The sequence below is a fragment of the Pogona vitticeps genome, chromosome 4, assembly GCF_051106095.1.
Source record: "Pogona vitticeps strain Pit_001003342236 chromosome 4, PviZW2.1, whole genome shotgun sequence".
Lineage (NCBI taxonomy): Eukaryota > Metazoa > Chordata > Lepidosauria > Squamata > Agamidae > Pogona > Pogona vitticeps.
In genome coordinates, this window is record NC_135786.1 from 218,909,033 (window position 1) to 218,922,682 (window position 13,650).

Consider the following 13,650-nt stretch of genomic DNA (forward strand, 5'->3'; position numbering starts at 1 on the left):
GGCTATTACCCAAGCAGCAGATCCCCCCTCTCCACATCGCTGAAATGGTCCAATGGAAAGGCAAGAGCCAAAACAACTGGTTCCAGCAATGTCGCAGGAGTTGGCAGAATGACACGGGCTGCCTTCGGGACTCCAGCTCTGGATTTTGCCTCTAGGTTAATTCCCGAAGCCTTTTCCATCAGTGGATATAGCCACAAGGCAGTGGCTATATCCACTGATTAGCCACAATGCAGTGGCTAAATCAACCAGATGGGGATTTGTCATTAAGTTTGGTCTGAGTTGGGAATGGGCTGGTTCACTCCTTTTTCTAGCGCCCATGTGGTGCACATGCCATCTTGAACCAGCCCACACTGATCAATGGATACTCATGCCTTTTTGGATCTCCATCAGGGGCTACAAAGTTATGCGAAGGTGGATGGGTAGTATTGGTCAGTTTTTATTTGGTTCAAGCCTGTGTAATAAATGGGACAGATCCAAAGCAGCTGAAGCCGCTTATCAGTCTTGAAAAATGGGAAGCTTTCTACCACTCAGCTGCAGAAAGGAAGGGAGAGGAAGTTTTCCATTTCTTTTTATCTGTTGCTAATGCATCAGTGATACTTTGAAAGAACTTTTTGAAATTATTGCTAAGCACTGTGTCAGTTAGCAATAAAAAACAGAAAACTTTGTTTCCTTTGCCCTCCACATGTGAGCAGAAAGGAAACTTTCTCATTTCTCAAGATCGTTAAGCAGCTTAGGCAAAGCATGGAGGAGGAGACAGGAAACAGATTTATTTGAGCTGCAGTGAGATTGATCCTTGCATGGTAAGGTAAAGTTTTCCCTTGACATTTAGTCCAGTCATGTCTGACTCTAAGGCATGGTGCTCATCCCCGTTTCCAAGCCATAGAGCCAGCGTTTGTCCTTAGACAGTTTCCGTGGTCACGTGGCCAGCACGACTAGACATGGAATGCCGTTACCTTCCCACTGTGGTGGTACCTAAATATCTACTCACATTTTACATGCTTTTGAAGTGCTAAGTGGGCAGGAGCTGGGACAAGCGATGGGAGCCCACTCGGTCATGTGGATTTGATCTTACAACAGCTGGTCTTCTGACCTTGCAGCATAGAGGCTTCTGCAGTTTAACCCACAGCAGTACCACGTCCCTTCCTTGCATGGTATGTCTCCTCAAATACCTGTTTAGCAATTCAAACCATCTAGTCACATCTTAGATTTCTATCTACATCAAGCTGTTTTAACGTAGTTTTCCATTCCAAATTAATGTTATACATGGGCTGCAGAAAGTGCATAATTAGGTTACCAAGCAGAGTCCCACTTCTCGTTAATTCATTCATGGAATTTCCCCTGACATGTTGATTAAGGAAATGGTATAGAGGTCCAGGATAACCAGCTTTGTATTTGGAGAAAGTGCAATCAGAAATTGGGTTCCTGGCTAGTTTCCCAGTGAACACTGAGTGCAAAACTAGATCATACTTTTCACACTTTTTCTGCCCAGAGAAATACTTTTCAAGTAGTGAAAGATGTCTCTTTATTATGGCACATGATTTTCCTCACCTATGTGTCTTGTATTTAGCATGCTTGTTTTTGTGGCTGGTTATTCAGAAGTAAACCACAGCATAATTGGCCAGAAGAACTGAAGCACGGGTCTCTGAGAAACTCTTGTTTGGGAAGGCAAATGCTCATGTCCCGTAATATCTGTTTTAACTGTGAAAGGTCCCAGCGCTTGTAAGCACTCAGAAGAGGAACCTTTGACCTCTCAGAAGGCTTCATTTTGATAAAAATGAACAGGAGAGAGAGAAAGAATATTAAGGCATTGTAGAGAAAAGTGCTCATCTTGCTATTAACTCCAACATGTCTTCAGTTCATTCAGACAGAGTGCCAGAACCACAAGAGATTTACAGCAGTTAAGCCAGGATATTTAGGGGAAGGGGGGATGGGAGTCAAGATGGAGCTGAGCCACAAAGTTCAAAAACAGATCTCTCTCTCTCTCTCTCTCTCTCTCTCTCTAAATAGCTCTGGCATTTTGTAAGGGAGAAACACAAAGCAGCTCTTCTAGATTTTTGTTAATTAAGAAGAGAAGCTACTTAGGGTTGCTGAATGCAAATCATATGCATCCCAGAAACACCAAAACATTAACTTTGTTTTGTTTTTCCCCAACTTCTTGTATTCTCGGGAAGAACATAATGGCTTTTTAGTGAGCATACTTGTCACAGATTTTTATGCAGCTTAAAGCAAAGGATGTTCAGGAAACTCCTTTTAAGACAATTATTGTGCACATTATTACAGTTGTGTGTGTTTTTAAAAATGCTTTGTTTTTTATCTTTCATGCATTGGATTTTTATTTCTAAGCTATTAATTCCTTCACCATTCCTGTAGTGATGATAAGGATGGTTAGCCCCCCCTTTTAATCTTTCCATTAACCGGCTAAAGACCCATCTCTTCAGACAGGCTTTTTACAGCCATGATTGAATCCCCGAATGCCTTCTTAAAGTCAGATAGTTTTTAGTATTCACTTGTTTTTACACATTCTGTTGTGTTTTAATTGGCATATAGTTTAATGTTTAACTTATTATGTTTTAACTTCCTTTTAATATTGTGAGCTGGCTTGGGTCCCCTTTTCGAGAGAAAGGTGGCATATAAATAGTAACTAAATAATAAATGATAGGAATGAGAAGAATATTCACTAAAATTCCCCATCATTATCTGGAGTCTTGATGACCAACACTGTGAAACATCTTTATGAGGAATTGGGCAGTCTTGCAATATTCCTTGCTTCTTGCTGCAAGTGAGATAAAAGGCTTTGTTATGGTCCCTGTAACCACATGTTCTGAGCAAAGGATTAACTAATTGCTAAGACAGTCACAAACAACCCATCCAAGGTTTAAAAGTGGTAACTATCCATAAAACAAAGTAGCAATCAACATGGTTTTGCTCTGGTTTATTGCACCAGTTTTCTGTTGTTTCACCCCCACCTCCAAAGATCAACCTTGCAAAGAAGAAAAGGACTGAGAATTCAAGAAAATCTTCAGGAACAAAGAAGTCATAAGTTTTTGGTGGAATTTTAATTGCTGGGAGAAACGTGGTATCTATATTTGTATGGTGAGTGTTGTGTATATTTTAACTTTTTTTGTAGTGGTGTTGTCCAGTTTTACCTTGGGGAAGAGCACCTCATTTCGTTGCACCCACTTGTGAGTGCAATGACAAATAAATTTCTTATGTCTTATGTCTTATGTCTAAATGAATGATGGGATTCCTCATCCTTCCTTGTGAGGATGGGACAACTAAGGACTTATATTTCTAGTTCATAAGTACTAATGCTCTCTCACCATTTGATTTATAAAATATACACTGCTGGCTTTAGGACCAGGACATTCTCCCAGCAAGAGTAATGGGGTATATTCTACAGACAAGTCTGATGACAAAAGTTACCTCTAAGTTGTGCACTTGCACACATGCACAACAGTCTGCCCCCCTCCGTGCAGGGCTCCTCCTCCTCCTTCACACACACCCCTTGATTCTGCTCATTACAGAACCCCACACAGGGTCCGGAGCCACACACATAGGGGGGAAGCAGAGTCCGGAGTCACACACACAGGGGGAAGCAGAGTTGCATGCTTGAAGGACACAGCTCCTCCCAAAGTCACTGATGACTGATAGTTTTCTATGATGTGGTGTTACCACAAAGTGTCAACTTATTAGCAATATTAATGAAAACAAATAATTTGGGGTTGTGTGGGTTATTGTGACAGGACTCCTCATCAAAGCCTGGGAAACATTTTGAGAGTCTAAAGAAGTGTGAACTAAAAATGAGGTTGGCATTTTAAAAAAGACTTTTGAGATCTGTTTGTGTGTGTCTTTGTCTGGGGTAAGGGTGGGGGGTTTGGTTTATTGTTGCCAAATAAGTAATCTGTCTGTTTTCACCAATCATAAACCACTTTTGTGTCAGGGACTTCCAACTTTTGTTGTGGCTCCTTTGGAGTTTCTCTGTGGGATACTGGAATTTGAATGAGTAAAGCCGTTCACAACATTCAGCCACATGAATAGAAAAAGAGATATTTTGAATGTCAAAAGCTGCCAGCTGTTTTGATTCAGGACACAAACAGTATTTTTTCAGAAAAGAAAAATTGATTGCTATATTAATTGCAAAGTTCCTGACTGTGGCTCTCACCTTGGCTGCAGGTGTGAGCTTCTCAACACAGGCTCCAAGGAAGATTTGATTCCTTGTCCATTCATAGAGATAGCTCTGTAGTCACCAGTAGGCCCAGCATGGCGGGACATTCTGTTCAAGCCTCTGAGTAATACAATCCTTTCCCAGGATGACCTCTTATGTTCAGTGCATGCTTTGCATGTGGAAGATCCCAGATTCCTTTTGTTTTTAGAAGTAAAGAATATCCACACAAACCAAGCAGTGATGGGACGATGGGCTGTTTTTAAAAAAATAAAAATAAAAACAACCCCTCTGATCCTTAAAAACCCATGCAATACAACTGAAGCCATCATCCTTTAGTGCTATGTATGTTATTTTATTATTTGAGCATTTTTTTCTTAATTGGTGTAAAATTCTTGTTCTCATTCTTTTGGTAAGAACACCAAAAAAATCCTTCACTCCCTTGTGATACAAGGAGAATTGCTTTGCCGTGTCCCATCCTTGAGTGTGAGGACAAAACAATCAGGGATTGAAATTCCTAGTCCAGCCTTCAACATCCTTAGTTTTTAGAAAAGTTGCATAAAGTTATCTGCCAAAGACACACAGAGAACAATTCCTGTTCAAACAAACAAACAAACAAACAAGGCAACAAACCGGGAATATAAATAATCTGCCCTGGTGTATAGGACAACTGGGCTGGCTGGATAGATCAGTGGTTAGGCATCTGGCTGTGGAGCCAGAGGTTGGGAGTTCAATTCCCCACTGTGCCTGCAGGGAAAAGAGCAGTCTGTATAGCCTTGGGTAAGCTACACAGGGTGCCCCCAGAAAGCCACTTCTGTGTATTCTCTAGCTAGAAAACTCTCAGAAGGGTTGCCTTAAGTCAGAATCAACTTGGTGGCACACAGTTACTGTCACTTGTTGTAAGACAACTGTCTTATGAGAATGGAGCAAAACAGATTAGGAGAAGGCATGGAGGCTACCGAGGTGCCCTTTAGGAGCAGCTCCTTCATAATGTTGTGCCATCTAAGTTTAAGGGGGCCAAATATATCTGAGTAGTTGGATATACAGTGGTGCCTCGCTAGCCGATGATAATCCGTTCCACTGAAATCGCTGTTTAGTGAAATCATCGTCTAGCAAAAAGCATTTCCCTACTGGAATGCATTGAAACCTGTTTAATGCGTTCCAATGGGGAAGAATTGTTGTTGTCTAGCGAAGATGGGCCATAGGAAAGCTGCTTTGCGAACCGCCGATCAGCTGTTTAAATAGCTGTCTTGCGAAGCTTAGGTCCCCAAAACAGCCATTTTGCAAGTGTGGAGGAAGCTGTCAAAATCGTTGTCTAGTGAAAATCATCCTTTTTACAGGACATTTTGCATGGTACTGCATACATGTACAGGGAGACCAAGGTGATAGAATAGACTGCTTGTTGAAACAGTCACAGTAACAGGGACAGCATTTTCATCCAAGAGTATCATGCTATGACTGCTCAGTTTAGGATTTTATAAGCAACATTTCGATAACAAGTTTCAATTAAAAAAAATTGCAATGAAAAATGCTCTAAAAATCAGTAGTTAAAAAGAACAAAATGATTTAAGACTAACAAGAGTAAACCATTAAAAACTAGGAACAATGTTAACAATTAAGAAAATAACCAGGAAAATGTCTGGTTAAGGAGACTGATGTCTACTTGGTGGAAGGCTGCCTAAACTCAACAGGATAAACTTTTCATAGAATCATAAAATCATGAAGTTGGAAGATGCCTATAAGGTCATAGAGTCTAACCTCCTGCTCAGTGCAGGAATATAGATCAAACAATATCTACCAGGTGGTTGTCTAAATTTCTCTTGAATGCCTCCAATATTGGAGCACTCACCACCTACTGAGGTAACTGATTCCATTGACATACTGCTCTAACAGAAAGTTTTTTTCTGATATTCAACCAAAATATGGCTTCCTGTAACTTGAGCCCATTGTTACGTGTCTTGCAATATCATATCAACCCTCTGTCTTCTTTTCTTAAGGTGAAACATTCTTTGTTCTTTCAATCTTTCCTCATATGGCTTGGTTTCTTTGTTGCCCTCCTCTGAACTTTTTCTAATTTGTCAGCATCCTTCTTGAAGTGTGATGTCCAGAACTGGACACAAGACTCAAGATGAGGCCTAACCAAAGCCAAATAGAGGGGAATGAGTACCTCACAGGATTTGGAGATATTAGTTCCTCTTTGTTTGGCACTATACTTCTGTTAATGGTGCCTAAAATACCATTGGCCTTTTTTGCAGGCACCTCACACTGTTGGCTCATAGTCAGCTTGTGATACAATGGCTCCCAGCTCGCTATGTTCTTATGTTCAAGACTTAAAAAAAATTTAATCTTCATTTCAGTTTTGGCAGATGAAAACAAATCATTTTTTTCTGTAAAAGATTATAATTTTAATCATTGAAAATGGATTGCTAAATCTTGTGTTGTTTTGACAGAGGTTAAAAAAGCTTTACCCCGATGATACGCTATACCTATATGAATGTTTCTACTACTGTTATGAAATTGTTTGATTTTTGCATGTTGATTTTGAAACATGAAGAATTAAAAAAAGGAAAGAATCAAAACCGCTGGCCGTATTATGCCAAAGCTCAATTTTGTCCATCTGTAACTATTCCAGGCACCATGAAGGGGACTAAATGGATACCATACACACATCTGCACACTTGTGAAACTATTTGTATTTCTATTGGTACCATACATTTGGGTTAGATCAGCATGAGAAAAAAATCCTGAGTATTTGCCAAGCTAAGAATTTCAGAGAGCTATTCTCTGACAATGTTCAAAAACTAAAATTGCAACCTAAGACTTGCAATGCTGACAGGCAGCTATTGCAAGAAATAATTTAAAATCAACCACAGTATGCAGTCCATTTTATGCTGTTAGAATAAACAGGACAGATATGAAACCCAGGGTTAAGCAATGAAGGAAGTTATCCTTGTTCAAATAAATACTTCTAGAAAAAGCTATAAATATGTTTATTAAGCCATCATCTTCTGGTAGCTTCAGCAAAAGAACCCTATCACTGCAAAGTTACTTCCACTTTCCACCAATCACATCAACACTAACGACGGATATGCAGATTTCATTGGACAAGACCAGCGCTTAATTGTCTACAGTTCAACAAGGAATTCTTCAGTTAGATTTGAACTGACAGTTTATTGCAAGAAGGGTTTTGAAATATTTATTTTGTTTTCCAAAATCTTTGCTGGCTTTTTTTTTAAAAAAAGATCAAACTACATTTCTTCCAGATTAGCTAAGCTAAGACCCTTACAATGTCAACTTCCTAGTTAAACAACATATATTTCAGTTCCTTTTTACTCTGCCAATCTCCTTTCCAAAGTGTACAAGACTGTGTTTGGGATATGTTCTAATAGAAATAACATGCCCTGGCATGTTTGCATGCTAAGCACTTTTAACAAATGTGATATACTACAGCAGAGGCTTAAGCATGCACATAACACAAGCACCCTGTGATACACACAGACACACACACAATCTCCAGGTTTTTAAAAACACAATTACAATGATACGCTCGGCTCATAACCATGCAACTAGTAATATTTCTCATTCACTCAGTCTTTAACTCTCTCTTGCTCAAATACTGTACCATGTTACAGGAATGGCTGGATCATTTAAAAATATCCTTAGAGTACCTAAATATGCTTTGGAGCTTTTTGTGGTCTCTGTAATATGCTCTTTGCAGTTAAATGTTACTCATTCATTGGACAGGGAACTTTCTGCCTAAAGGACTTGCACCAAAAGCAGCAACACAGCAAATGGATTATGCAGAAATCGTATAATGCACCCAAATCGTTTGACAGGAGTGACTCATGTGGTAACCCTCTCCCCTCCTTGCCCTAAACACCTCCTGCCTCTCATACTGGGAAGGACGTTGTTCTTTCATTGTCTAGAAAACTGACACAAAGATTTGTGATCTTTGGCCACTTGCTACTTTTTAAAGGACCTTAATGGGAAACCTTTCACCTACTTTCAGCATTCAGATAACCACTTAAGAATGTGAGTTTTGGAAAGACTTTCCAGCTACCAACTGCATGTTCAATCATTTGTCTTCTCTTAAAACATGGGGGTCAGCTGCAATTCAGAGCATCCCCCCCCCTCAAAAAAAATAACCTCTCTAGAGGCTCATTTTTCTTCTTGCACATTTTACAGGCAAAACAGTGGACGTAGCTCAGTCCCTAGTGGTCAAACACAGAACGCAGAATAATCTCTTCTAGCTGAGATTCAGCAGAGAAGCCTTTATTTTTTTTATCCCCCAAAAAAGAAAGTGCATGAACACAATAACACACAAAAGACAGAGCTGCAACACTGACTCCAGCACAGACACCTAGAAACAGATGTCTGTCTCCCACATAACCGTTTACTTCCAAAGCTCCAACCTAATGCTCCAAAGAAGTTACTATGTCTCAAACCACTATGTCACTAAAGAGTTTAGGATCTCTTTCTTTAAAGTCTCTCTTGTGAAAGTTTGATGTGTAGCTTCAAGAAGTCTCCAGCCAGCTCTTGACCAAACTGACAGAGGGATTCTGGGAGGTATCATTCAGAATAGCAACTTTCTGGAGCTCTGAATTCAGACTGCAAGTTTACACAAACTAAACTGCAAGTTTTTTCTCTGCCGAGGAATTCATCTGGACTCTTTTCTGAGTAAGCCAATTTAGGATTGTTTTGGGTACCTAGGAAGAACGAAAGCTGATTGATTCATCACACTGGATGGCATAGCAATTCACCAAAACATGAAAAGTGTGTGGTTTTCTCCAGAGATTTCTGTTTTTTGAGGGTGAGCTTGCAACATGTCAGTGAAAATGCACAACTTGCAGTGACAAAGAACTTCACAAGAGGTCATTCTCAGTGCAGTCCTCCAACCAGAAGTGGGTCCTCCTGAGTTCAGAGTCTACAGCAGACATCGGATACCTCAGAATGTATCCGGCAGATATGGAGCTGGGTGTATAAAAGCAAACTTTGCCAAAGCACAGAAAGAAATGGCATAAGGGTAAGAACTGTTTGAAAGCCAAATAGAGCACTGCAGGTTCTGGTGGGTTCTCTTTCCCAGGAGATATACAAGCAGCGGCTGGGTGGCCATCTGTCAGTAATGCTGAAGTTGCACCCTACATGGCAGAACATACATGGAGCAGAAGGCTGGACTAGATGACTTCCAAGGCTCCTTTATAGACACCGGAAGAATTAGGTTTTCAGACTACATCTCCCAAAATTGCACAGCCAGAATGGGCATAAGATCATGTAAATTATAGTCCGAAAATGCAACACTTTCACATTCTGGCCTCTGTGGGTATTCATCTGGGGCATCACCATCATCTTAGAACTATAGAACTGGAAGAGTTCCTATGGATATCAAGCCCAGCTTCTGTCAAGGAGACATAGTAGGGAATCAAACTCGGACTCTACAGCCAGATGCCTAAATTACTGAGCTATCCAGCAGTTCTAAATAGCGGTGTATGTGTTAAGTGCCCTCAAGTCACAATCAACTTACAGTAACCTGGGTAGGGTTTCCAAGTTATGTGAGATATTGAAGGGGTGGATTGGCCAGTGCCACTGCTCACTGTGTTTCTATGGCCAAGTGGGAATTTGAACCCAGTTCTCCTAAATCCTAACCTGACATACTATCCACTATTCTGCACTGACTTAAATTTGTAGACATCGAGCATGCTATTACAACATAAAGGCCAGCACTGACATGCACATGGAGCTCCAGATACAGATGCTGTTGTGGCAGTCTGACAAGATCCTGGTTACACGATACCAGATACACATTTGGTACCTTATCAGAGTTCCGGAGCAATTTCCATGTACATAAACACTGAAAAGGATTCTGATCAGTGAATATGCCTGTTCACACCAAATAAACATATGATCCTTGACTAGTAAGCAAGCCCTTCCATCGCTTGCAACACCCCATATCTGGCCATTTCCAGGTTTGTGATTTTACAAATTATTCATCAGTAACTGTATCTAATATTGCAACCTATGGTCCAATTTTGGGTACACTTAAAGAGGAATAAATCCTAGTGCACGCAACGGGACTTCCTTCTGATTAAACAGTTAGAGGCTTCTATTGAACATGCACAGGAAAGAAAATTATACATTGGGGGGGATGTATTTGTTTGAGATGTGATACTGGAGGAGATACTCTAGACTGCTAGAAATACAGTATGAACAAGTGGATCCAAGAGCAAACCAAGCCTGAACAATCTGTGGAAGCAAAAATGTTGAAACTGAGGCTGACCTACTTTAGGCACATCATGAGAAGGCACAGTTCTCTAGAAAGGACAATCGTGCTGGGAAAGGTTGAAGACAGCTGGAAACGAGGAAGACCGAATATGAGATGGACTGACTCCCTAAACCTAAAGGAAGCCACAGACTCGAGTTTTCAAGAACTGAGCAGGGCTGTGGAGGACTGGGCATTTTGGAGATTGCTCATTCATACAGTCGCCATGATTCAGAGACGACTTGACGACAATTTCCAACAGCAACAATTTCATGCACCACTTTTATTTTTTGGACCTGATCATGTTTCAGCTGCAATAATATAACACACCATTTAAAGAACTCAGTAGTACAACGAATGGAGGATTGTGTGTAGAATGCAGAAAACAGATGCAGCCTCAGAATAGTCTGTTGGTTCTGACAATTGGAAGAATTACCCCAAGCCCACTTTTTAGGGACATTCTGCTGTGTGTAATTCAAATGAAACACTGCTTGTAAGATGACAGTTGTGCAGTGTAAACATTTCCCTTTACTCAGCCACACTTCCACAGAGACATATAAGCACCATATTTCATCCAAGACTTCCAGCTGAGTTCTTCTGACTAAGCAAAATGTACCATTACTAACCTGTGCCAGTTTTTCCTTAACCATACTATCATTTTCTCCAAGCGCACCGAACAATTACTGATGTTAAATCATTTATCATTCTTACTGATCCAAGGCAATGCCAGCAGTATAATTTGCTTCCATTAACCCATGACGTTTAGCCACAAATAAAAGTGGGCTTAATGCTAACTAAAAGAAACAGGCAGGTGACTAAATAAAATAGCTCTTCCTGGAGAGTCCCAATAGGTCCATAACGCTCTGCCTAAATTCCTGTGCAATTAACAATTATTCTGCAGAATTACATGCAGGTCAGTCTTCTGCAATCACATGCATTTGTATTTGAGAAGCTGCCCTTATGATCAGTTGTCCAAGGTATGCACCTTGCAGTCTTATCATTACCTACTCATGCAGGAGAGACAGAAGATACTTTTCCCAAAAAAACTTTGGAGGCAGGGGAATATACAAGCACTTGTGTTTTTTTTTTAATTTTTCCCAAACCAATCTCAGCGTGGAGAGCACGCTGTCAACCTGGTGCTAAACTCAGCAAATTCTGAATTAAAATCTGAGGTTCTGCATGGGAGAGGCACCACAGAGACCTATGAATCATCAAAGGTGCACAAGACCGGCCAGAAGAAAATAAATAAATAAAAGGAGCACTTACTTTTTGCAGCCACTGAGTGTAATTTTCCATGACATGCTCCAGGCGTTGTAGCTTCTGGGAAGAGAAATCTGTCTCCATGTGGGGGGCATCTCTTTGGAGAGCGTTGGTGTTGTATTGGTCAGTGGCGCTTTCGCGACAGTTCCCATCCTGTTCTGGAAGGATGAAGGTGTAGGTACACTGCCCATGCTGGATCCGGTTATATTTTCTGGCCCCGGACTCTGGACCCCGGCGCTGACTGTTGCAGACTGTGTGAGTCAAAAGGACAGCCAGGAAAGCGAAGCCAAGGAAAATGGTCATGTTACTAGTCCTCTTTTCACTCTCAGAGACCCTTTTGCCTCCCTCCTTCCCTTCTTATTTTTTGCTTTGGTTGTGTCTTTAAAGATCTCTTTGGGGACTGAGCAAAGTAAAAAAGTTTCAGATAATAATGGGAACTTAAGATAGATAGATAGACAGATATGCAATTTCACAAGACTTGCAGGCTTCTTTAGCTGAAGTTGGAGCAATTTATTGCATAGTAGCCGAGATTTATCGCTTCCTCTCTGTTACGCTTCAGCATGTAGCCTCTTTCAGTCAGCTGCCCAGGCATAGCCTTCGACTCCTTTCTTCTCCCCTCGCTGCGGCTGAACTGCTATTTTCTCGGAGACCTCGGCGTGTTTTATTAAGGTTGTACACTCCAGCCAAGTTGGAAGCCGGCTGCCTTTCACGAGATAACTTGATAGGAATGTGCGTGTGAGCGAGTGTGTGTTCCTGGGCTAAAGGATGCCTGATGGGGATCATCTTACACTCTCTGGACCTCAGACGTGTATGCCCTGCTCGACTCCTCCTGAGCCAGGAAGGGGTGGGGGGAAAGGGGGGGCTTAGAGGTTTTGACGAAGTTTAATGAGTCAAACAGTCCACCTTAATAGACTTCCTATGCGGAGGCTGAACCCTTAAAACGCACTTACAGGGTCTAGATTTGTTGTATAACCCACCCCTCCCTGTAAACATTAACATACGGACCGCTGCACATGGAGAGTATCGGCTGTCGTATAATGGGGTCCGTGACTCGACAGCTCTCTTGAGGGAATGCTAAACCAGAAGAGTGGCTTGTTGTGATTCAAGACAAACGGGGAAGGGGGGGCGGTTTGAGTGTTAACGAAACAGGGACTGTCTTTGGAAGGCGATCAGTCTTTTTATCAAAGCAGGGAAGACCCTAATTTCTGTGCCGGAGGCAAGCAGAAAGCATAAGCTCTCAAAACAGTTCCTAGGGAAATGTCACATATAGATAGATTATCCAAGGGCGTGCTGATAGAAGACTGAGAACAGGGTTTGCTTATACAGTATAATGAAGAAAATGCAAATGAAGACACTAGCAGACGCCCCCCCCCCATGCATCGATCTCAAAATTCCAAGCAGGCAACCACCCATCTAATGAGTTAATCTGACTACACAGTTAGGAACTGTACACACCTCAAGTGTCAATGACGGCAGTTTTTCTCCTGGGTTCCGTTTGAAACTCATCATCATCATCATCATCATCATAGAACTTCAGGACTGGAAGGGACCCTATGGATCATTGAGTCGACTTCCTATCAAGGAGGCACAGTGGGGAATCGAACTCCCAACCTTTGGCTCCACAGCAGATGGCTAAACCACTGCACTATGTATGGAGCAGTTCGAATTCAGCACATTGCTTTGTTTTGTTTTTAACCAGGAGTTTTTGCTTGCGCGAAAGTGGCCCACTAAACCCAGTATCCCATCTGGCAGATTCCACTGAATCATAACAAAGAGTTGTATCTGAATAGTGTTCTGCATATCATGGGTGTTTCAGCAGTTATTCTTCTTTGCTAGTACTATTAGGAGGAATGGCTTGTGTGAGGCCACCTGCCACTATAGACCCCCCCCCCCCGTAACTTGAATAATGTCACAGTACCGTGGACCTAGAAGGCCAATATCTGTGTCACAATCCCTTAGCAACTTTTGTAGA

At 41.4% G+C, this 13,650-nt stretch overlaps 1 protein-coding gene across 1 annotated transcript in view; it reads right to left on the reverse strand.

Annotated features, from left to right (window-relative positions):
• The window catches only part of ANGPT1 (angiopoietin 1), a 199,953-nt gene extending 187,416 nt beyond the window's left edge, over nucleotides 1–12,537 (reverse strand). Inside the window, exon 1 of the mRNA XM_072999258.2 lies at nucleotides 11,685–12,537. Within this exon, the coding sequence (XP_072855359.2) occupies nucleotides 11,685–11,981 (297 nt within the window). The 5' untranslated portion in view covers nucleotides 11,982–12,537. The remainder of the gene's footprint in view (nucleotides 1–11,684) is intronic.
• Nucleotides 12,538–13,650: the final 1,113 nt, after the last annotated feature.